Genomic DNA, 24,940 nt, shown 5'->3' on the forward strand with positions numbered 1-24,940 from the left:
CAATGAGAGAAAGCCTATCAGGGGTTTTTTCATGAAGTACACTGAAAAAAACTTTCTTTTCACTATCTCTGTAAAATGACTTTGAGCACCTGTAAAAGCGCTTACAAAATAAATCTATTATTATTATTAAACTTTGACTTTGATTAAATGTATTATGTCAACATATTTCACATAACTATAAGGTTAGTTGAAAGCAATAATATTACGTTTAAAGGGGACCTATCATGCAAAATGCACTTTTGTACGTCTTTTATACATGAATATGTGTCCCCGGTGTGTCAGGGAACTCCCCAAGTGTCAGAAAACACAACCCTCTCTATTTTCCTCCATACCCAAATCTCTAAAAATGGGGCTGCAACGGAGCTGATACAGATTTGAATTTTTCTGACGTCAGAAACAGGGAGCTCCGCCTATATGGGCAACTCTCCACCTATCAGGGGAATGGGGGGTTGGGCCACGGCCACGGCCATTGCCGCTCGAAAGCGCTGGAGACGCTGTAGTACATATGCCAGGCCTGTAAGTGGCGCTTTAGTCTGCCACAAAAGCAGCGAAGAAGACTTCTCACAGAATCAGCCCTTGCAAAAACAGGGCTGGAAAAGAGCAAATAGAGCGAAATGAGGCATGGCTAAAATGCATGATCTGTTTGGTATTTGGAAAAAAAACTTCACAGACATGTTTTATATAGGTATGGTTCTACAATATATGTTTCAAATATAGCATGATAGGTCCACTTTAAATTTAAAAAATGAGGTTCGACTTAACATTTTTGCTTTCAACTAACCTAATACAGTTATGTGAAATCTGTTGACATAATACATTTAATTAAAGTCAGTGTTTCAGTTTATCAGTGTGTGTGCGCCGACAGAAACGTAAAAAGAGGAAGGGATGATGAGGCAAATGAAAGGGTGTGCGAGAGGCAGCAACAAAATGAAGGTAAAAAAAACATCCCCGTGCTGCGGAGGGAGGCTGGCAGGGTGGAGGTGAAACAGGGACGGGGGGTCTGGAGGAGAGCGTGTCATGTGTGTGTATTTGTGCATTATTGATTAGCTATCGCATTAAAACAATTATCAAACAACACAGGGTAATACAAAATAAAAGTACAGCTCACAAACAGCGGAACCAGGCTATTCACTGCCTGAAGGAAGCAGGAGAGCAGGGGGTGAAAAGGGTATTACTCAGATCCTTTATTGAGGTAAAAGTACAATTAATATGGTCTTAAAATACTCCATGACAAGCAAAAGTCCTGATTTCAATGTTTTACTGAAGTAAAAGTATAAAAGTATTAGCATCAATAAGTAAAAGTACTCATTACACTGAAACAACTGAAACGTTGACTTGAATGAAATGTATTATGTCAACACATTTCACATAACTGTATTAGGTTAGTTAAAAGCAATAATATTAAGTTGAACCTAATATTTGTGAATCTGTTTTTGAAAATCAAACATTAAGAAGAATTGGTCGATTCTGCCTTTTAAAACGACTCCTACTCAACAGATGGCACAGCGTCCTGCCAGATTAAAACACACAAGTAAAGAAAGCAAGAGCAAAGATATAGAAAAAAGAAAAAGAGATGAAAAGAGCTATAAATAAAGGCAGGCAGCATGATATGAAGACAAGAGGTCAAAGAGCAGAACAGATGAGAGAGAGAAGAGGTGGGAGAAGAACTCAGATCTTGTACTTCAGTAAAAGCCCTGCATTCAAAATGCTACTCAAGTAAAAGTACAAAAGTATAAGCATCAAAATATACTTCAAGTACCAAAAGAAGAAGTAGTCATTGTGCAAATTGCCCATTTCAATATAATATATATGATATGTTTTGATTATAATTATTGTATGTGTTTATCAATGCTGTTGGAACTCATTTTAATTACTCCATTTTCTGCAGCATGTGAATTTGATCCAGGTATAACTAAAGTATTGTTTAAGTGTTGATCATATTGTTTATCATTAGTCTATATCTGCAAAGTGACTAAAGATATTAAATAAATGTAGTCGAGTAAAAGTACACAATTTACCTCTGAATTGTAGTGGAGTAGAAAAACTCAATGTACTTAACACCACTGGAGAGTGCAGAGGCAGAAAGCAGGTGATGGAGTGCAGACAGAGTGCTGACCGTCTGATGCCCGTACAGGGGGGGGAACGGGGGACTCCTCGATACAAGCTCACAAACACTCACCTTCTCCACCTCCTTTACTCCTCCTCTCTGACCAAGCTGTCATCATAATTGATTGATTGAATTAGCAGTCAGAGCCTGAGGAGGAAACAATGTTTCTGCGAGGCTTCTGTCGGTCTGACACACGTGAGCTGAAGTGGGCCGAATCCAGAGTGAGGCATGAACAGAGCTGACGGACACACATTTTGAGTGCACTGTTTCTACACTGGATCGGAAAATAGAGGTCATTTTTATTTTTGAAAAACAGGATAAGATAAAACAGGAGGAAAGGTCTGTACATTGACAAAGTCAGAAATAATACATTTTATTATTATTGATATTTCTGTGCAGAACCAAAAGCTTTTTAAGGGGGTTAAAGTTGCATGGTGAACATTTACTGAAAACATAGGTGTTGCGCTTGGTTGTGGCCAAATGGCTCCACAGCACTACCATGAAACAGGAAGTTGATTAAACTTGAGATTACATTTTCACCAATGCTCCAAACTTCATAACTTCATTTCAAACATTTCCCAAATTGGGATCAATAAAGTACCATCTTATCTTATCTTATACTTGATGAGAGTCCCAACCTGAAGGCTTTTACTGGTCAATATTAAGTCATAGTCATAACACCACCTACTGACAACAGGAAATCAATCCAATGTGAAAAATGATACCCGATTTACATACAAATCCCAATGTGTGGTCTACACATGAGCAACACAGGAAGTGATGCAAGATGTTCAAAATGTGCTTTCCATGGTCACAGCAATGCACTCCAGCCTCTACCTGCCCGTTCATCGCTGCAGCTTCAACATTTAAAGTGTAATTACAGCCCCTCATATCCCCCTTCTTTTAAAAATACGCTACAATGAGGAGTCATACAAAATAACTTAACTGTAACACAACATATACCATTTTATGACCAAAACACTGTAATACAAGTGGTGCTGCTCTGTAAATCTATGCTATCATCTCTGCTATTGGCTAACATTAGCGGTTATTATCCCAGTTTGAATTGTTGGGTCCAATCAAAATTACAAATGTTACCGTATCAGTAAAGCATTTGAGCTTTACTGATTTGGCCTGGGTCAGAGCCATCACAATGCTAACTGTTGACTCTTTGTCTTATGTAGCTTACTAGCAAACACGATACCACATTTAAATAAAAAAACATTTGTAGATAGAATGTAGATTTAATTCACATTTGACTGAGGTTAGCAGTTCCCCCTGCTTCCAGTCTTTTAGCTAAGCTATAGGCAAAAGGACCAGAACCTCCTCATGTACTGGAACAACAGGTATTAAATGATAGTTTGTTAGATAAGTAATGTTTGATTAACCAGAATATTTCTTCCCTTAAAACAGACAGACTGTCCAAAATGGCAGTAGTTCATTCATAGACATAAACATTTGCTACAATAACATAGAACCTGAACGTCATTAAGGACAGATCTTAAATATGTTATATAGTTACATTCTGCAGGTCTCCCTTGAAAAAGAGATCGTTGATCTCAATGGGATTTTCACCTGGTTAAATAAAGGCTACAAACAAACAATTCTTCATAAGCAGTTCCAAAAAAGGCAGGTATTTTACCAATAGTGGCTTTAAATCTTCCACTATGTGTCTTTAGTTCATGCTTACTTCCTCTCCTCCTCCGCACTCCCACAGACAAGCTGTGCTTCAACTCCTTCTTCAACAATGAGGACATGCAGGAGATCACCAAACACTTTGTGGTGTGCCACGTGGACGCACCAGGGCAGCAGATAGGAGCCTCACAGCTGCCCCCAGGGTACACACACACACACACACACACACACACACACACACACACACACACACACACACACACACACACACACCATGTATACATCACTTCAGGGGACATTACATTGACTTAAATGCATTTCCTGGATACTTATCCTAACCTTAACCATAACCAACACATGCCTAACCCTAACCCTTACCCTTAACCTTAACTTTACCCTAACCAAGTCTTCACCCTAAAATTAATGATTCAAGTATAGTAATGCTAGGCCACACACACACACACACACACACACACACACACACACACACACACACACACACACACACACACACACACACACACACACACACATACACACACACACACACACACACTGGGTCAATATCTGCCTGAAACTGATACATGTAGTCTTTGTTTGTAGAGTTAGAAACACACACACACCATTTTCACTGAAACATTGACTTTAGGACGATGGGAACCGGAAGTGGTAAAATGCTAACATATTTCCAGGTTATAGGACTCATTCCTGCACCACTCTTTGCTGTAGTTAAAAAATGTTTTTAATGATTTGCTCAAACTCAGTTTTAAGTATTCATACTCATTATAGGAAAAACAGATGATCACACACATAAATAGCATGTGAACCGATGATGATGATGATGATGATGAAGGTGTGTCCTTCTCTCCACAGGTACCAGTACCCCACCATGGACCAGTTGGCCGGGATGCTGCCCACTGTGGTGCAGCACTTTGGGTGTGTGCTTAAATCTAACATGTTCCACATTTATCAGACAGCACACAAAGCCAATGTTTTATAAGAGCCACCTGCAGGGACATCATGTCCTCTTCATGCTGTGAAGACGAGGCATTATTGTGTTGTTGCAAAAACAACATAAATTAACAGATTTATCGCTTCAATTTTTGCCTTTACTCCAACACTTTTAGATATTGTTAGTACATACAGAAAGATCATGAGAATGCAATTGTATTCAAGTTCATGAGGAATTACAGAAATTAGACCACAGTTCATGTAGAAACAAAACCAGTCAACACTTTTTATTATATTCTGAAGGATTTAACACTGTTGTTGCATTGTTGATTTGCTAGCCAGCCTTTTTGATTCCTGAGCAGTTTCTTCGGCTGCCAACAGGATGTAATTTTAGCCGGGACATTCAGTACCAGCCACAGATCAACACTTGGCTGCAAACAATCATATGATGCAACAACATATAGGCACAGCAGAGTGTCATCACACTGTCAGAATAACTATATCCATGTTGCCTCGATATATATCCACTATTAACAATTGTTATCATTCATTAAACTATTGCCTCTAATGGATTTTCTTTCTAGATTTAAGAGCATTGTTGGGATCGGAGTTGGAGCTGGAGCTTACATTCTGGCCAAGTTTGCTGTAAGTCACATCCTGATTACCTAAACTGTACTTTACTGATCAGAATGAGTTTAGTACTGGATTCACACACTCAGGGTTGTGAGCAGCCTCAGGTCTCACAGATGTGTCCATGTCTTCTGCTCACAGCTGATCTTCCCTGACATGGTGGAGGGTTTGGTCCTGCTCAACATCGACCCCAACGGCAAAGGCTGGATTGACTGGGCTGCCGGCAAGGTGCCTTCTCTTACTGTGTATTCCTTGTTTCAGTGGGTGCTTAAACATTGGAATCCCAGGGCTGCTTTTTATTTTCTGACAATGTCCTCTCCCCCCCAGCTGACAGGTCTGACCAGCGCTCTGCCAGATACTGTGCTGCCTCACCTCTTCAGCCAGGTACGCTCTGGGTCTGGGAACTAAGATACACAGTAAATGTTTTTAGGTGCAATTACAGTTTTCTTTATGTTCAGATAGATACATACAGTACTTTATTCATCCCGAATTGGGAAATTATTTTGTCAAGCATTACACAAGTTAAAACGTAGTAAAAGATAGAATAAGATACAAATGTGATACAAATTAACATTAGCAGCAAGTATATACAAATTCACAATAGAAAAGACCTATCACTATTTGATGTTTCTCACTGTAATGAGGCCACACCTCAGGCCATTATGATTATAATTTATTATTCTTATTCATTTTCTCTCTGTGCTTTTATTTAACCTCTTAAGCACGGCGGTCCCCCCATTGGACCCCTCCCACATTTTTTTTTCGAGATAATGTCTCAGGGCTTCTTAACATTTATGAAACTATTAATGTGTAGCACCAGATTAACGGGAAGAATCTCAGCTAACTGAAGATATGAACCATTTTTACCAAAACAAAACACAAGTCTCATAAGAAGCGTCTAAATGACCCCTGAGCGAATAAATTCGGCACACAATTCAAGATAAAAATACCCTTATTACTTATCGTAGCTGCACATACAATATAGCCGATTAAAGCTGAGACTCCACTGATTATTTAGGTATAGTATCATCACTGAGCGATCCGAACTTGCGACAGGGGAAGCAAACACAGACATCACAACACGTACCTTTACGGAGCTTTTACGGCAGATCGTCTCACCGTAGCTGTCAATTAGGTCAAAAGACGTGTTCAATGGCATTAAAACGAAAAAAAAAATGCTACAACTGTTGATCCATAGGTTGATAATGTACCTGTGCCTTTTAAAAAAGTATTTATAATCCATAATTCCATTTTTTATGTAAAAATCGGAGCGGAAAAATTAGCTGCTAATGGTAGCCACCAGAGTGTATGCAGCTTCCGGTTTTGGTAACGCGTCACTCTCACTCCTTATTTGTTAACGTTTTGGTGTGTATATAACTTTCCCTCGATTCCATTGGCTCTAGCGGTTATAAAGAGCTTTCATTCATCAAAATCGAGCAAGGGGGGCCAGAGATAGGTCAAATCCACCCAAATGACCCCAGAAGTGGGGTTTTTTGGCTAAATCTCTCTAAAAAGGTCAAATTTCACTTGTTTTGCATCAATCTTGATACAGGGTACTTATTATATGTTGTACTTTGGATTCCTAAAGCTTTTAGTCGACCTTACCATCATCCAAGGGTAGTTTTCACTATAAGTAAAAAAGAATTTTTGGACGGACACTATAATTTACAGTTTTTTACTATGTAAAATCTGAATTTTCTTTAAAATAAAAAACATCTATATTGATTCTGACTTTTCTACATCCAACTCACAGGTTTATCATTACTTTGAGAAAAAAGATGATTAATTTAACCCTTTTAGAAGGGAAGATATGGTCATTTGTTCTGGGAATGTCATTTTCGAGCCTGAGACCTGAAAAACAGGCTCAGGGCTTAACAGGTTAAGTAATTGGTATGTAAGCTGAGATATACATAGATACCTTGCTACATGATAAAGGTGAGATTATTGTCACCCATGGAGAGATGTATGTTATATGCGCAGTAACTATTCTGCACACATTTGAGTATGTATGTGGGTGTATGTTGTATGTATGTATGTTATGTCTGAATGTTTACAAAAGTGACAATAAAAAGAGTATTACAAAAAAAAGAAGAAGAAAGGACCCATCAATCAGTCCAATTTTAATTATATACAACACCTTAGAACCTTGCAGCGCACAAGGAAAAACTCCAAAGTAAAAATGTTGTACACTGCTGGAAGAGCATCAGAGGAGGTAGAACAGAACGATGTGAGGTGTGGTGTATAGAATAAAAAGATAAAAACATTTAAGATAGACAATCAAAATGACCAAAATCATATTGTGAATGTATTTTAAAAGAAAGTTGTATCCAAAAGGATGTAAACAATCTGGCAGGTGTAGCAAAAAATATATATAAAGCGGGCCTCAATAGCAACCTTTAGACGTAACCTTTGACCCTGGCAACCTGCCACGTGATGATTCCCGGGTGGCTGAGTTAGCAAAATGTATTCATGGGAAATGAGTGGCAACAGAGAAAGAGAAATAGAAGAAGAGAGATGAAAGGTGAATGCCCCCCGACAGTCTAACCCTGCAGCAGCATAACACTGGGCTGCCACGGCAACCCTGAGCCAGCCCTAACCATACGCTTTATCAAAAAAGGTATTTTCTGGTACTTAAAATATGAAAAACAAGGAATGGAAAAAGGCATTTCTAACTCTACAAATAAAGACTATATGTATCAGTTTCAGGCAGATATTGACCCTGTGTGTGTGTGTGTGTGTGTGTGTGTGTGTGTGTGTGTGTGTGTGTGTGTGTGTGTGTGTGTGTGTGTGTGTGTGTGTGTGTGTGTGTGTGTGTGTGTGTGTGTGTGTGTGTGTGTGTGTGTGCAGGAGGAGCTGATGAACAACACAGAGCTGGTGCAGAGCTGCAGGCAGCAGATCAACAACACCGTCAATCAGTTCAACCTGCAGCTCTTCTGGAACATGTACAACAGGTGAAGAAACACACACAGCTACACTCACAGACACACACGGACACCCACACACACACACACACACACACACACACACACACACACACACACACACACACACACACACACACACACACACACACACACACACACACACACACACACACACACACACACAAAAGCACCTTACCCTTCTCTAACGTTCATGACGTCTTTTCCAGTCGGAGGGACCTGGAGATGAATCGCAGCGGAGTGGTGCTCAACGCCAAGACCCTGAAGTGAGTCCAGACACACTTTCAAAAATACCACCATGTTCTCAATCCAGTTGATTTGGATATTCTCTCTATGAGCTTGCAGGGTTAGAAGGTGAACAATTGTCAGAGGTGGGAGAAGTACTCAGATCTTGTACTTAAGCAAAAGTAGAAGTACGGAGTAAAAGTAAAAAAATGTTGGCATCTAAATATATTTAAAATGTACTCATTCTGCAAATTAATTTATATTTGGCTAACGTTATTTAATTTATTTGACTAAACCAGGTGTAACTAAAGTCTTATTTTAGTGTTGGTCATATTGTTTATGTAGAAAAGTAAAGTACAAGTTCCTCAAAATTGTACACAAGTATAGTACTTAAAGGTGGGGTAGGTAATTTTGGAGAAACCAGCTCGAGTGCGCTAGAATTTGAAAATACGCAGCCGAAAAAAATCTGCCACTTCCTTACAGAGCCCCTCCTCCAACACACACGAACGCGCACATGACCAATGAGGGCACGAGATAAGTTTGTGCACAGATGGAAGGCTGACAGGCAGGTAGGCCATCCAGTTATTTTAGCCGGGCCGGCTAAAATGATTGGTCGTGCTTTTTACAGTACTACGGCTTCCACAGATGAATTTTTTTATGGATTTTTTGTCAAAGCACTTAAGATATTCATTGCTATCGGGATGTTAAGAGCATTCCATGGAATATAACAAAAAGTGTATCTCGAGCCGGTTTCTCAAACTTACCTACCCCACCTTTAAGTAAATAAGGTTAGGGTTAGTTACTTTACACCACTGACAATTGTGATAATCTCTTTGTCAGTGAGTTCATTTAAGAAGAATAAAACACCATCTGTGAAATGTGCAGTTTATCATAACCCTAAATATAATATCTGGGTTTTTTGGAATGTTGGACAAAACAAACTACTTGAAGATGTGACTTTTCCCTATTTTAAAGGACAGTAGTAATTGATTACTCAAAATAATAAATAGCAGAATCACTCTGATAGTGAAAGAGTGAGGCAGAAAAGAAGATGTTGAGAGTAATTGATATTTCTGTAGGTGTCCTGCGATGCTGGTGGTGGGAGACAACGCTCCGGCGGAGGAGGGCGTGGTGAGTCCTCCCTTTCTGCATGATGTTACCCCATGCTCTGAAACATCTCTTTCTGTCAGCATGCAGTCCCTCGAGCTATCTTCCTCCATTAGCTCTTTCACACTTTTCCTGGTTCTAATGGACCGTACACACGGTTCCGTTGCGTGCTTCAACGGAGACGCTTCCCATTCAATTTGAATGGGGTGACGTCACGCTTTGCCGAACTGCATTGTGGTTGCGTTGCTTCGCTTTGCCTCCGTTGCTCGCGCTGAAAGTTGTGAAAAGTTCAACTTCAAACGTTGACGGAAGCGCCAGCCAATCAAATCATATGCCAGTACAAGCGCTAGCCAATCAAACCGCGTGCTTTGTGTGTCCGGGGCGGGAGATTAATGTGATTGGTTGTTGGTCGTTAACCCCAAGCGCCAGATACACCCACCGGCAAGCGTCAACGCGACGGAACCGTGTGTACTATACGTAAGGGAAGTCTAAAGCAAGCCCTCAGGAAGTAAGTGGACCATTGGAGCAAATGTTTGTAGTGGCCAGACCGTGGGACTACAACACCTGTGTCAGTTTGTGATGCCATTGGGCCCAAAAAGCTTTTTTCCTATTGACTTACATTTGTTAGAGACTGGCTAACTCAAATAGCCCTTATTTTAATCATCAGGTGCTTAACCTGTTACGCACGGCCCCCCCGGAACCGGGCGGATAAACGCGTCATTTGCAGGAAACAACGTCTAAGGAATCTTAATATTTAATAAACTACAGATGGAGCCTCTTATTTTGGACCCCAGCATACAGCTTCCTGCCGACTGCCAGCCAGTTGCCAGCCAGTTGCATGCCAAAGACCAGTATTCAGGAATGTTAGGCCCTCCCACTATTCTCCAATTTCAGGGTTTAACCAGGAGATGGCGCTATATATTAAATAACTAAGACTTAGTTTTTCACAATAGAAAATGCAGATATTATATAAAAAACTAAAGTTAAAATCTTGTTTTTAATGCCCCAAGAGCAATAACATCTTGTCACAAGCTTTTTGGAAGAAAAAGACTGACTCAAGAGACCTGTAGTTGACTAATTACAGGCCTCAATAAAGTTCTGCCATTGGTTGTGAAAAACAACGGTGGACATAGTGGAAAGTGAAATTGACATTGTCGAATTTAATAAAAATACAAAATAATGTATCTGTGTACGTGTTTTACTATGTGATCTGCACTTATCAAACATCTAATTAAGGCGAGACACCCCAGGTGAATAGGGTATTTTTAACTTAAAGATATCAGCTAAATATTTCTCCAGTTAATTACTTACAATAAGGCAATTGTTTTTTGTATTACAAGTTTTCTGAAATAGCATGTTTAAATATCCAAATGAACCATTACCTCATGAAATATGCGCATATTTTAACACATTTCAGGAACCGAAATCTGAACTTTGGATAAAGCCAGGATCAAAATTATTGTTTCATTTTGTAGTCATATTAGTATCTAAGGCTTTTACAGAAGGGATTTTGGATATCTCTTTGTATCACTCCATAAATCAGAAAATACTGTCAACAGCCCTAAAATATCAATTTTCACCATGTTTTTAGGTATAAAATGTTATATAATTCAGGCTATGAATTATATATGACCAAACCCTTCTGTAAAAGCCTTCATAATATTGATAGGAATATAACTGGAAGGTTTGGTGTATGTAACTGCTGAGTGATTCTACAATTTAGGGTACATTCCATGTCCATTGATGTCCATTGATGATAATTATAATTATTCTAACTATTTTCTTCAAAAATATCATATTTTGCCTATTATTGGAAAGCATGTTATAATATCACACAAACATTATGTGCATCCTATGCTTTATTTAGCTTGAAATGTGTCATGATGTTCTTAAATTGTCAGTTTTTGCTATGTCCGTTTTTCAGTTGAGGGTGTCTTGGATTCAAAATAATGAATAAAAAACCATTAAAGTAAATTTAAAAAATGATTCATTTATTTCAAAAGTCTAAATACTAAAGAATAATAACATATTTTTAATTGATTTCCCCCTTTAAATAATTTAAATATCTTAATATATGAATGTCCGCAAAAGTTCTGTCAACTATGTTACTAACAGAACTTCCCCCTTTAACTCAAAAATTGTTTGTCCCAATACCATGTCACCAGCATCACATGATGCCATGTTCCTCTTTGGCAGACATTTTGAACACACTGTGGTGATTGTCCTCTACATTTTTACAATATTTTATGTATAATAGCACATGGTCAATTAATATACTCATTGACAATCAACAATGTTACGTACATTGTTATGGTTTACAATTGTTTAATGATTTTAATTCAATTATATGTGCAAATGTGATGTTAACCTGTTCAAGAAAATGACATGTGGTCATCCAGGCAAGGCCTACCATTGAAATGATGGGTCAAAATAGGGAAATTGTCAACTAGGTTACCTGTCAACTGAGTTACCCAGTACTGTAATAACTGTAGTAACTTAGTTGACAGGTAACCTAGTTGACAATTTGTACGACATGTAGACGTCATTACACATCATTATCAATGGAATTTTGCACTTCTGCCTTGAAATTAACATAGTGCTGATGGTTAATAATGTGTCCAGTCAACTATGTTATTTGCGTCAAATGTTTGACTTTCATTGTCAACTATGTTGCACCTCATTTTTTCAAATTTAAAATATCTAAAATAGTGCTTCTGATATCCTTTATAGTATAATGTATATCTACACAGGTTGGAGTTTTACATGACATCTCTTAAAACTATCAAAATGACCTGTATGGTAGTTTTATAATACAAAATATCCCTAAACTTAATGACAGTGCTGAACATATCACATGAAAAAACAAAACTTTAATACAATTATTTTTTAAACTTTAAAAAATCTTTGGATATATGGTAGAATAGACTCAAGAGCCTTTCAAATTTGATTTTACTTGAAGTGCAGGACTTAATCAAATGATTGTAATGACATCAAGTTTGTCCGTAACATAGTTGACAAACTGAGTAGTGAAAACATCCTTTCCCTTAAAATAAAAAAATATATAAAAATGTTTAAGCTTTGCAACTAGTGGATATGTTACACTGAGGAATATACTAACTTGAACCACTGATTGTTCTATCTATACATTTTATTTGGCATTAGTAAATAATTATGCACATTTACAGATATTTTACATGATATGAGTGATAACACGTGTTATAAGGGCTATTTCGCACAATAGGTGTGCCTTGAGATTTTTACTTGTCCTTTGGTGTGCCTTGGGCACAAAAAGTTTGGGAACCACTGCTGTAGAGAAATGTAAACGTTCACCATCCCCCACCCGCCTACTGTATGTTGCTTTTTGACATGTAAATGGGTAACTACCCCCCTCTGAGTGAATACCTGTTGTACCTGTCCGGGGCTAAGCCCATAGGACGATGCTCTGATGTCATCACCCTCGCACATTGGTCATATGTTTACAAAAAACGATGTTAACACTTTCTCGTTCTTAATATATGCTATATTTAGGGTCGATATGTGTTGAATTTACTTTAAAATAGCAGATCACTGTGATTCACTTCTCCGCGGCTCCTCCGTGCAGAGAGGCCCCCCCCCCGTTGACAATTCACGAGCGTCTAACTCTCTCCCCCCTGTGAAGAGATATCACAGGGGGGGTTGGGACACACACATTCCGATGGCCAATTCGTTTTAAACAAAGAGTGGGGTGGGGACTGGTGAACGGTATGGTCAATGTTTGTAAACACTGTGACATTTTGACTTTATTTGATCATTTCAGTTAAAAACTAACGTTCATATTTCATATTACTGTTTTGCCTGGCTGGACCTGTAATTTACAGGAAAGGAGTGCACGCTACTAAAGAGACACGCTACCATGGAAACCAAACAATGGTGTTGCTGTATTGAAGTCCGAGTGGAAACAGTCATATTTGGAGCGTTATGTTAGAATGAAACAGCGAGGTCGTGACTCACAAAAAAAAAGTGTTACTTCACTAACTGTAAGCTTGTCACTCAGAGTAACCTACAGTTAACTTAACTGTTGGAAAAGAAAGATCAGAGTTAGGAGTGTGAACACACAGCTGAGAGCTGCCGTTTCATTCTGACTGTTTAAAAAACGGTAACAACGGACTATTTTTCTTAGCGGATGCATGTAAATTTAAATCAATACATAGAACTATGTTTTAAATCAATAAAAATATTTTCTAAATCCATAAAAGCATTTTAATTAATATTGGGAGTCATGTCGTTACTTTGTTGAGAATGTGGCCATGTAATAAGCGGGATAATTTGCAGCGACTTGGTCATTATGGGGGAAAATAACACCCAGGGATCAAGGGACCCAGGGATCCCTCCGCATCGCGGAGGGATCAGTAATTTTTAGTGAATTACTGAGTTTAGGCACGTTAATAACATTTTAATGAAGTTGAATACAGTATATTCATATTTGTCAGTGATTTCATGTCAATTCGGCGAACATAAACGATTAAATTAGGATTAAAAATCGAGAGCCGGCTGCTGTTCGTTACGGTAACCCAACTAGGACACTTGACACAGTGGCTTTTGGCAAAGCACACAAAGAAAACAAAAAAAAACCGAGAGAGATGAATTATTGTTATTACAACGTGACTTCACTATTATTTAACAACTATTTTTATTGGGTTCTTTTATTTGGGGTTAAGTACATTGTCAGAATAAGTGAGAAATGGATTTAACTTCTGTTAGACAGCTATCATACTGAATAAATATTTATGCAAAAATGTATGGCATTAATAATGTATATCTAATTACATTTAAAAATGTATGGCATTAATAATGTATATCTAATTAGATTAACTGTGAATGTCTTTCATTTTATTTAAAATGAAATAAAATTACATAAAACATTTTCCATAAAAAAGTTGATTCAAGAACAAATCAGTACTTTTCTTATATGACTATTATTGCTAAATTTGAAAGGTCTTTACCAGCTTTGGAATTATATATATATATATATATATATAGCACCTTCTGCCATCCCATCTCTACTGACATATGGATCTTAACAAAGATCCGCTATACATTAGTACCAGATATACTGTACACGGACATTTTAGTGAACCAGACCAGCTGTTTCCGCCGGGTCTTCGCTTCCCGGGCATCACGTTGTTTACAAGTGTGTTCAGATGCTAAATGACAAGTGCAAGTGACAATTGTTGTCGTCTTCTCTGTGAACGTTTTTTTCTCCGTTATTTTGCCATTTTCAGATTTAAATTTCGAGCGGAAAGCTAACCAGGAAGTAATAATTACTTAAGCGGAGAACGGAGAAAGTAAACGTTACAGCAGGCATAACAACAGCCGGTGTTTATTTTATTATAATATTCAAGAACAAATCAGTACTTTTCTTATATGACTATTATTGCTAAATTTGAAAGGTCTTTACCAGCTTTGGAATTATATATATATATATAGCACCTTCTGCCATCCCATCTCTATATATAATATCTATCCGTGACATATGGATCTTAACAAAGATCCGCTATACATTAGTACCAGATATACTGTACACGGACATTTTAGTGAACCAGACCAGCTGTTTCCGCCGGGTCTTCGCTTCCCGGGCATCACGTTGTTTACAAGTGTGTTCAGATCGTTCAGATGCTAAATAAAAGTTTAGCTTGTACTTTTGATACCCCGCCTCTCGGCACCACAACATCCAGTTTACTGTATTTCACATGAGCGATGTCGAACATTGAAAAGTCCTTATAAAATCTCTGTTATTAGATCAGTACTTTTCTTATATGACTATTATTGACTTGAACACTGAGAATGTATTTATTAACTTCAGACATTTGAAATATTTGAAATCAGATGAAAACAAACTGTAACGGACCCTGCCGTGTTATCTATGATTACTATGCCTTACTGTACATTCATAATTTCAGCCGGAGGTAGGTGGTAGGCGTTGCGGAGGAGCAGATTGCGAGTGAGGTGCCTGTTCTAAACGAACTATTCCAGCTGTTATAAAGCATTAAATAAAAAGTAAGCAAGGAATACAGAATGTTTCGTTACGTAACTTTGTTGAGAATGTGGCCATGTACATGTAATACATGGGATCATTTGCAGCGACTTGGTCATTGTGGGGAAAAATAACACCCATCCTGATCGTTTCAATGAAGTTGAATACAGAATATTCATATTTGTCAGTGATTTCATGTCAATTCGGTGAACATAAACATCAATGATGATGATTAAATTAGGATTAAAAATCGGGAGAGCCGGCTCGTTCGTTTTTTCCGACTAAACAACATCTATTATTTAGAAGTTGATTTCACATGACTCCAGTGTGGAACCCCACTGCACCCCCTGGTGGATCAATGATCCATTGCAGCTGGCTTCACAATAATTAAATGTATTTATCATGGGGGCGGTATCAAGTCTGACTGGGGGCCGGCCGGCCATCACGGAACGTGCATGAACCGATCACGACCCTCGCACTTTAAACTGTCCAAAATAAGACGCTTCATCTGTATGAATGTTTTATATCCATGTAACGGGAAGAAACTCAGCTAACTGATCTTTTTAATTTTTTTTTCCAAAAAAAACCCACAATGCTAACACTCAGCCTCTGAATTAGCCACGAGCGAAAAAAATTAACCTAAAACGGCACTTAAACTCACAATAACTCCCTTATTACTTATCCTAGATGCACAGCCAACCACTCGTTTTGGGTCTCCTGGAGACACAGAATCGTTTGGTGCCCACCTCAACACTCAGTGATAAACATTTGCGACGCTATAAACGAAAGCGTACATCATAACATGTGGAGCTAGGTAGCTAGAAACGCTAACATGGCTTACCTTGGTCAAAACTGGTCTTCAATGGCATTAAAACGATAAAAAAACGATGCTGCAGTTAATCCATAGGTTAATCCAATGTGTCTGTGTCCTCTTTGAAATTATTTCTGATAATCCATAAGCAATAAAACTGCTTTTTCGTTTCCAAATGCCAGAGCTAGAGATAGGTCCACTCTGCTGTACATTTACATGCGCGCAGCCCCCACCTTTTCTCTTCACAACGTGTGTGTGTGGGGGCCTCCCCCTTCGATTCTATTGGCTCTAACGGTCAGAAAGAGGTGTCAACCATCCAAATCGACCAAGGGGGGCCAGAGATATGGAAAAAAAAAACATTTTCACCCAAATCACCTCAGAGTTGGGGTGGTTTTGGCTAAACCTCTCTAAAAAGGTCAAATGTCACTTGTTTTGCATCAATCTTGATACAGGGTACTTATTATATGTTGTACTTTGGATTCCTAAAGCTTTTAGACTACTAACCCATCATCCAAGGGTAGTTTTCACTATCTGTAAAAAATAATGTTTGGACGGACACTATAATTTACAGTTTTTTACTATGTAAAATCTGAATTTTCTTTAAAATAAAAAACATCTATATTGATTCTGACAGTTCTACATCCAACTCACAGATGTAACCTTGCTTTGATAAAAGAAAAATTATTCATATAATCCTTTTAGAAGTTAACTTGTAGTCATTTGTTTTGGGCATGTCATTTTTAAGCCTGAAACATGAAAAACAGGCTTGGTGCTTAACAGGTTAAAGTTGTAAATGCGCTAAAAGCTGAATTCAGAGTTATTCTCTAAGTTAATTTGACTGAGCCAGGGCCGGCAGATATGTGGTGATTGGAGGCGGGGCTTAAGGTAAAAACAAGTGTGAATGATCAATGGCACTGTTTTTTAACCTTTTTGAGTAAAACACATCACAACCAAAAAGTTAAACAAACACACTGATACAGCGTAAGGACATTTAATGATATGTCTCTCATTGAGGATTTAAGTTCAGCTCTGAGAGCGCTCTCAGACACCTATAGGCGCGTTCACACCAAGTACTTTTCCCACAATAGTTCATGAGAACTCAGTTCATGAGAGCTCTTTTAGTTCTGATGAACTAAAGCAGATCGCGTTCACACCAAAATGAGTTCCTGGGGGTGGATTAGGCAAATGAAGCCGCTGACGTCACTTCTTCTTCTTCTGCTTTGGGTTTACTGGCAGGCCGCAAACAACTTCACGGCGAGTACAGTAGGTGGCGGTATGCACCTTAAAGTTGCAATCCGCCAAAAAACCGAGAGAAGAAGAAGAAGAAAAACCTCCCGCGTATACTGCCACGCCCACCTGCTGTATATGAGGCGTCTGTTTACCTTCCGACCTCAGACATGAGCTTCGTCTGAGTTATTTAAGCAAACACAAATACAGATCGTCGACCAGTCAAATGCAATAGCAATGCTGATTCGGAGGCGACGGCGGTTAAGAAGGATTGACAAAAGGATTGGACGACGACATGCACGCGCGATGGATTGCGTAACCTGTGTGAAATGAATAAACTGTGCCAGGTGTGTCGTATGCACACTATATAGGCTCAGCAGTTAACACACCTTTATTATATATCCTCCTGAGAGCAACTGCATCCGTCTGCCATGAACCCTACAGAAACCTACGTGTTAGTTGTGGCCCATAGTAGCCTCCATTTGTGTTGTGTAAAATGGGGGAAATCAAAAGTTAGCAAATCCCCATGTCATGTTCATAAAAACATTTAGTTTTAGGTCAAATAATTATTACACTGCTCTGAAACTCACTACACTAACTCCTAAGATGTTCCCTTACTATAATTAATAAAAAATATTGAACTCACAACACTGGTAATAACAAACTTAACCATTTCTCTTTCTATAAATAGATGGACGCCATTTTGAAATACAATGAAATTATCTTTTTGAAAGCCACAATAAATAAAGCTTCGCCAGTTTATAACCGATGAAACATGATGGTATCAGAATAATCACTTACATGTGATGTATAGGATGCTACACAGGTCACTGTAAAGATAAAGTGTCAGAGGAGAAATAAGCAAGCTTAGTTACATGAAATGTAATGAAAAATGTAAGATACAGGCTCTGTTTAATCGCCATGTAGGTTCTCTTTTATTGCACACTCAAGACAATATCAATAACAGCATCACGCTGTCCCAGGTGTGTTGTATGCATGTAAATAGAAGTTAACATTTTCAATATAAAATAAAGTGTCAGTAGTATCAAAACATATATATATATATAATAACAATAGGTAGGCTCAGCAGCAGACACACCTTAGTGCAAAGTGAAGTGTCAGTATTAATAACAGTGGCATATATATAATCGCAATAATACAAAATTAACTGTCCCAGGTGTAGGCAATTTGGGGTGATGTGTCTTGCCCAGGGACACAACGACATGCTGACTGCAGTGGGGTTTGAACCTGTGCTCCCCTGATCCGAACACCAACGCACCAGACCACTGCACCACACGCCTCCCAACAAGTCATTGTACAGTTTATCAACGACGACAAGTTTTTCTTTTTTTTTTGTTCCTCCATCTGGCGCGCCGCCGAGTCAGCATGGCGCGGCATCAGCATGAGCAGCTGGTCGTCCGATTCCTGGGCCTTGTGCGAATGCAGTAGCCGTTCGTCGTGCATCTCCTTGGCACGCAGGTCCTCATTGTCCTTGCTGACCATGACACTGCAGTCCTCCATCGCCATGATGGTGTCAAGGAAGCTGCCATCCCGTGCCCGCTTTCCTAAGGAGAAATAAGCAAGATACAAGATCAGTTTAATCACCTAGTTGGTTGTCAACAGAGACAACATTGGACATGGTGCAGGCAGGGACAGTGTACAAAATGCAGCTGTAAAGTAGAAGATAAGATAGGATCAAATAATATCAAATAAAAAATAAATAAATATAATAAGTGCCCTTATTTATTGTTTTGTGCTTAATGTATGCTTGAACTTTGTTTTATAGGGATTAGTGGACATCAGTTAGATGCGTAACCTTCTTTCAAGGCCAGAGTAGTTACAGTGTAAGTGGATTGACATCTAACATAACATGGCTGAGTACAATTATAACAATCAATAAAAAAAAGGAATAATAAATTGAATTTCAATTACATTTTTACTTAAATGTGCAAAATATTAGAACATCAGTCTTTGTGGCATGCAGGTAATCAACTGTTTAAGCTTTTACCATTAACATGTAGAATGAATGTTGCAAATGACACATGAAATTATAGCAACTACAATGTATTGTTAGAGATAGCATTATGTCCAGCTAGCATGCTAATTGCTAACGTTATATTATCGTTTTATCCCGGAGGGAAAAGCGAACTAGTTTCCAATCCAGAGAGAAACACCTCGCCTGAAACACACGATTAGTGCCATGAGTTAGTGAAGCAAATTACAGAACATTGCACACTTATTCACAAGTCAAAACGTGTTCATAGCGGGCACGGCTAAGAATAGCTAGCTAGCTAGATGTTGTTAGCCAGCTTGGACCTATGATAGCCAGTTCTAGCATGGCTAGCTCGATCTACTGAGCAAATACAAGTACATCTAAGACCAGTATTGTGCAGATTAAAACAGTGCAGTGCATGTATTTTATTTTACCTTTGTCGTCGTCCCGACATGACTTTGCCAGGTCTGCTAACTTTGCTGAGCCACTGAAACTGCATTCAGTAGAAGCTTCTGAATGCGGCGCTTCGCGTCCTCCGAGTAAATCGCCAGAAGCGCCGACACATCCTCATCACTCCACCGCTCCAATGATTTATTTAGTGTTGCCATAATAACTGCTTTCACAAAAGTAATCTACTCGTTGGTGCGCTGTGCTGAGCTTAATGCGAGCAAATACAATGGCGGCCTTCAAAAAAAATTCTAGAGATTCACGGGCCGTGGTTTGCATTCCGCACAGCCAATCAGACGTATGAACTTTTTTGAAAACGGGGTAAAAACGGTTCTGATGAACTAATTTAGTTCCTGTGGCTTTTTGGTGTGAACACAAATATATCGTAGTTCTGATGAACTATTGTGGGAAAAGTACTCCGGTGTCAACGCGCTATATGTCTCCCTGTTTCTCCGTTTGTTCACCCAAAATAGTCAGTGTTCTTGTTTTGAAGTGACGGCTGTTTAGTTTGGAAAGTAAATCCAAACCAAATTATAACTTTTCAAATATTTATAGCTGTTCATCAGTTCACCACAACCTCTCCCGTGCATCACTGAATTCTACCATCTTAAAGTGGACCTATCATGCTATATTTTAATAATATAGTGTAGGACCATACCTATATAAGGCATATTTATACTTTTTTTTGTTCAAAATACCAAACAGATCATGCATTTTAGCCATGCCTCATTTTGCTCAATTTGCACTTTTGTAGCACTGGGCTGATTCTGTGAGAACAGCACCATCTACAGGCCTGGCATATGTACTACAGCGTCTCCAGCGCTTTCGAACGGCAATGGCCGTGGCTGTCTCCTCCTGATTGGTGGAGTTGGCCCAATAGCCATAGCGCCACTTCTGTGACGTCATAGAAGTGTTCAAATCTGGATCAGTCTGTATCAGATCCGTTGCAGCCCCTTTTTTAGAGATTTGGGTATGGAGGAAAATAGAGAGGGTTGTGTTTTCTGACACTTGGTGAGTTCCCTGGAACACCGGGGACACATATTCATGTATAAAAGACGTACAAAAGTGCATTTTGCATGATAGGTCCCCTTTAAATTAAAAGATCATTATCAACTGCAACTGCTTGGGGCCCCGGACCAGAAGGGGTGCTGTCGGCTGTGCGTGGTGATGAAAAGCTGGTTTGAGGGGCCCCCAGTGAATGTTTGCCTAGGGCCCCCACATACTCTAGAATTGGCACTGGCTCTATGGGTTCAGATCTACTGATGGTCAGAGTATTTTGTTCTCGAGTCAGGTCAATTTCGCTTCAGGGTCACTGAGCAACGTTCAAAATGAACAGGGCCCCATGTACAAAGCTGTATACAGATACCTTTATACATTCATGGTCTAAAGATTAAGCAGTACCCCCCCCCCCCCTTTCTGTTCTTGCCATGTTTACAGTGTTACACTTGGCATTTGATACAGTAAATGAAACAGTCAAACACAGACAGGTCAGCCAGCAGAGATCAGTGTGTGTGTGTGTGTGTGTGTGTGTGTGTGTGTGTGTGTGTGTGTGTGTGTGTGTGTGTGTGTGTGTGTGTGTGTGTGTGTGTGTGTGTGTGTGTGTGTGTGTGTGTGTGTGTGTGTGTGTGTGTGTGTGTGTGGGGGTTCTCCAGGGCCCAGTCTGCCTGGCCCTGTCTCTGGAGATTCTAGTCTGGATTGGCCTACATACAGTACATGTCTGCTTCTGCACCAGTTAGTCTGCCTCATGTTCAAATTCAAATCAGGTCAGTCCAGAGGAATGGGATGGAGGTGTATGAGGGGAGGGGGGAGGGAGGAGGGATGGATGATGTTATAAAACGTCTTGGAAAGAGAGAAAAATGGAGCGATCAGAATCTGGGTGAAGGAGTTAGGGATGAACAGAGAGTGCTTTATTGGATTTGACAGATGGAGGTTATGTTAATATTTTATATAGGCTGATGTGACCTACTGAGGCGGCTGTGTTCGCTCTTACTTATATTACACTTTTTCACAGTGTTATAAATGTGCAAGTCTGCATTGATTTGTAATTTGTTATCTGCTGGTGAAATGTAAAATGTAAAAAAAAACAATCTGTGAGGAGCTGGCTCTTTTTTTCAGAGACCAATGCTTACTATTTATTTGATACCAATTTGGTAATACAATTAATAAAAAGAACACGGTTTGGGTTCGTTCTTCAGATATGACTGTGACGTTAACGTGTAAGCTCAATAATGAACTCCAGCTCAACCAACCATATTGTAATATCTAAGAAATCATCTTGAAATATGACATTAATAATTGTAATATACACACATCTTATAGTGAGGTTAATTTCACATACACTACGCTGCTCTTCAACACTACTTTGACGTTAGCTTGTCTACATACTCGAGCATAGCACATTTAAATTAACCTTAGCGATGCATACAGTGACCTACCTAATAAAATATCTCTCTAAGTTACAAAGATTACCTTATTTTACCAACCTCAAACAGAAGCTGTTTGTTCTACAGTATTATCCCACTTAATACTTAACACTTCTCTATTAAGTTTTAACTTGGAGGCTACGATTAGCATTAACCCAAGCCTTAACATTCATTACGTAGCTGATTAAAATCATAAACACATAAATAAAGTACTCGAATTTCACTTCCCGCAAAACCGCATTCATGCACCATCTGTTTTAACCTCAGAGCGAGTCACAATAGTCCGATATAAGCATGAAGAACAAACAAACACGGCCAAGTTCAAGTTATGTTCCCCGGATGAGCTGAGCAGGCAGAGTCCCTGTAGCATCACGGAGCTGCTAGCAGAGAGACAGGAAGCTAACAGCAGCAGTCACTGGACAGAGCTGTAATTTATGCATAACGTTAAGGCTTAATATTAATTAAACAGATGAGTTGAGAAAAGATTCACCCCCCCCTCCCCCCCCCCCCCTACAGTTGTCATGAAGGGGGAATCTTACGGAGCCCCCTAGGGGACATGGAGAAGAAAAGAAAAAATTGGTAGAAAAAAATAATAGGTTTGGTTGCACTACATTGTAAAATGTCAAAGTAATTTAAAATAGTTTGAAATAAAAAAGCGTGAAAAATATTTTAAAGCATATTTATTCAAAATAAGTGTTATACTGTAACAACAACATAACCATTGATGTGTTAAGAGATTTTGGTAGCACTACATCTTAAAGGTCCCATGTCATGGCCATTTCCACTGATCATAATTCCATTGTTGAGGTATACTAAAATAGATTTATACTGTGCAATTTTCCAAACTCACATTGGTTTCTCATACAGCATCTCTGTAAAGTATGTGTATTCAGCAGTATTCACTCTCTCCACTAAACGACTCGTTGCAGCTCTTGCCCCCCCCCTCCCTGTGAGCCCAGTGTGCTCCGATTGGTCAGCTCGGCCACTCTGTTCTGATTAGTCAACCACCAGAGTCTAAGGCCCCGGCTCCACGAGGACAAATACGGCAAAACGCATCGGAGAAACGCAAATGCAACCGCAAAAAACCTTCCGTCCCCACGCAATATACACCGGATTGTGTCAAGCTCCACGAGACGGCTCCGTTTACATCCAAACGCTGGAAAAGCTACAGTACATATGCCGAACCTGTACGTGGCGCTGTAACTTCCTCCACAAAAGCAGCAACTTCCTCCACAAAATCAGCGAAGAAGAATGGTTGTCATGGCTGCACTTCTGTGTATTCTCCGCGGTGGGGGCCGACAGAACCGGGCAGAGTTTTTCGCCGGTCAGCGTGTGTTAAAGTTTAAATCTTCCGGACAAAATTATAAAAGTGCCGGTCAAAGGTCTTCATTGTTATTTATTGAGCTTTAAAACAAATGAATAACGACGATATAATGATATATAATCATCAAATACACAGAGCCTGTCTCTTTTTCCTCTCTTCTCACAGCGTCAGTGTCTGTCTCATGCAGCAGCTGATCCTGTAATGAGTGACCCGACAGTAAAAATGAACATATTTATAACTAGTTTAGGTAGTTTGAGAGGTAATTAAAATAGCTAAGGGTGATGATCTGACTTGAACTGTGTGTTTTGCTCCCGCTGCATCACAGCGGCAGGAGCTGCGTGTCTCCGTCCTGTCAGATTAGACTTCACTCGCGTTTATGTCCATATCGAGATAAAGATAAATAATCTGAATTCAAGGAGGAGCTCCTGTAGATGTTGCACAAAGAACTGTAGCATGGTCAGTAGCGACTGGAACACGATAGCAACCCTGCGGGGGAGAGGCGGGGAGAGGCGGGGCTATAAAAACGAATGACCGTATAGGCGACTCCACGGCCCCGTTGGACCCCCCAGAGCGCTCTGTTCCCAGATCTATCCACCTTTGGACCCGTTGTCGTTTGCGGGGTCTGTTTCTACGTTTCCCTTACGGCGTCGTGGAGCTTAGAGGGCTATACGCATGAGAAATATGCGGATTCAACCAGTTTTCGTCCTCGTGGAGCCGGGGCCTTACAGTGCTTTTTTCGGCTCGCTATGAGCGGAAAATCATTCTTATAATGGCGTCGGTACAGCCGTATATTTTATACGCTAACTAACCGAACTGTACCTACAACTGTTGTTATAGAAGAGTAAGTTATTTTGACCTGTAATAAACTACTACTGTTTGATGAGAAATCAAATCATGGTTTGCTATATATGACTGATATGTTATAGGAGCAAATAACTCAGGGAAGAAAGGATACTAAGTATTTCCATCAAACTTTATTTTTAGAAATGTACAAAATGAACATGTGTAAATATACATATATACACTGTATATCATCCATTCCTCCCCTTATAGGCATTTTCGGCATATTGCCTATCGCAGCTTTGTAAGCGGCTGCTGGGGCTTT

At 39.4% G+C, this 24,940-nt stretch overlaps 1 protein-coding gene across 8 annotated transcripts in view; it reads left to right on the forward strand.

Annotated features, from left to right (window-relative positions):
• ndrg4 (NDRG family member 4) overlaps positions 1–24,940 on the forward strand; it is a 95,064-nt gene that overhangs the window by 57,326 nt on the left and 12,798 nt on the right. For all 8 annotated transcript variants that reach the window (XM_034122182.1, XM_034122183.1, XM_034122185.1 and 5 more), the window contains 8 exons: positions 3,825–3,945; positions 4,616–4,678; positions 5,278–5,338; positions 5,465–5,551; positions 5,651–5,707; positions 8,171–8,274; positions 8,475–8,531; positions 9,570–9,621. In XM_034122182.1, the coding sequence (XP_033978073.1) occupies positions 3,825–3,945; positions 4,616–4,678; positions 5,278–5,338; positions 5,465–5,551; positions 5,651–5,707; positions 8,171–8,274; positions 8,475–8,531; positions 9,570–9,621 (602 nt within the window). The remainder of the gene's footprint in view (positions 1–3,824; positions 3,946–4,615; positions 4,679–5,277; positions 5,339–5,464; positions 5,552–5,650; positions 5,708–8,170; positions 8,275–8,474; positions 8,532–9,569; positions 9,622–24,940) is intronic.

The sequence above is a fragment of the Trematomus bernacchii genome, unplaced genomic scaffold, assembly GCF_902827165.1.
Source record: "Trematomus bernacchii unplaced genomic scaffold, fTreBer1.1, whole genome shotgun sequence".
NCBI classification, from domain to species: domain Eukaryota; kingdom Metazoa; phylum Chordata; class Actinopteri; order Perciformes; family Nototheniidae; genus Trematomus; species Trematomus bernacchii.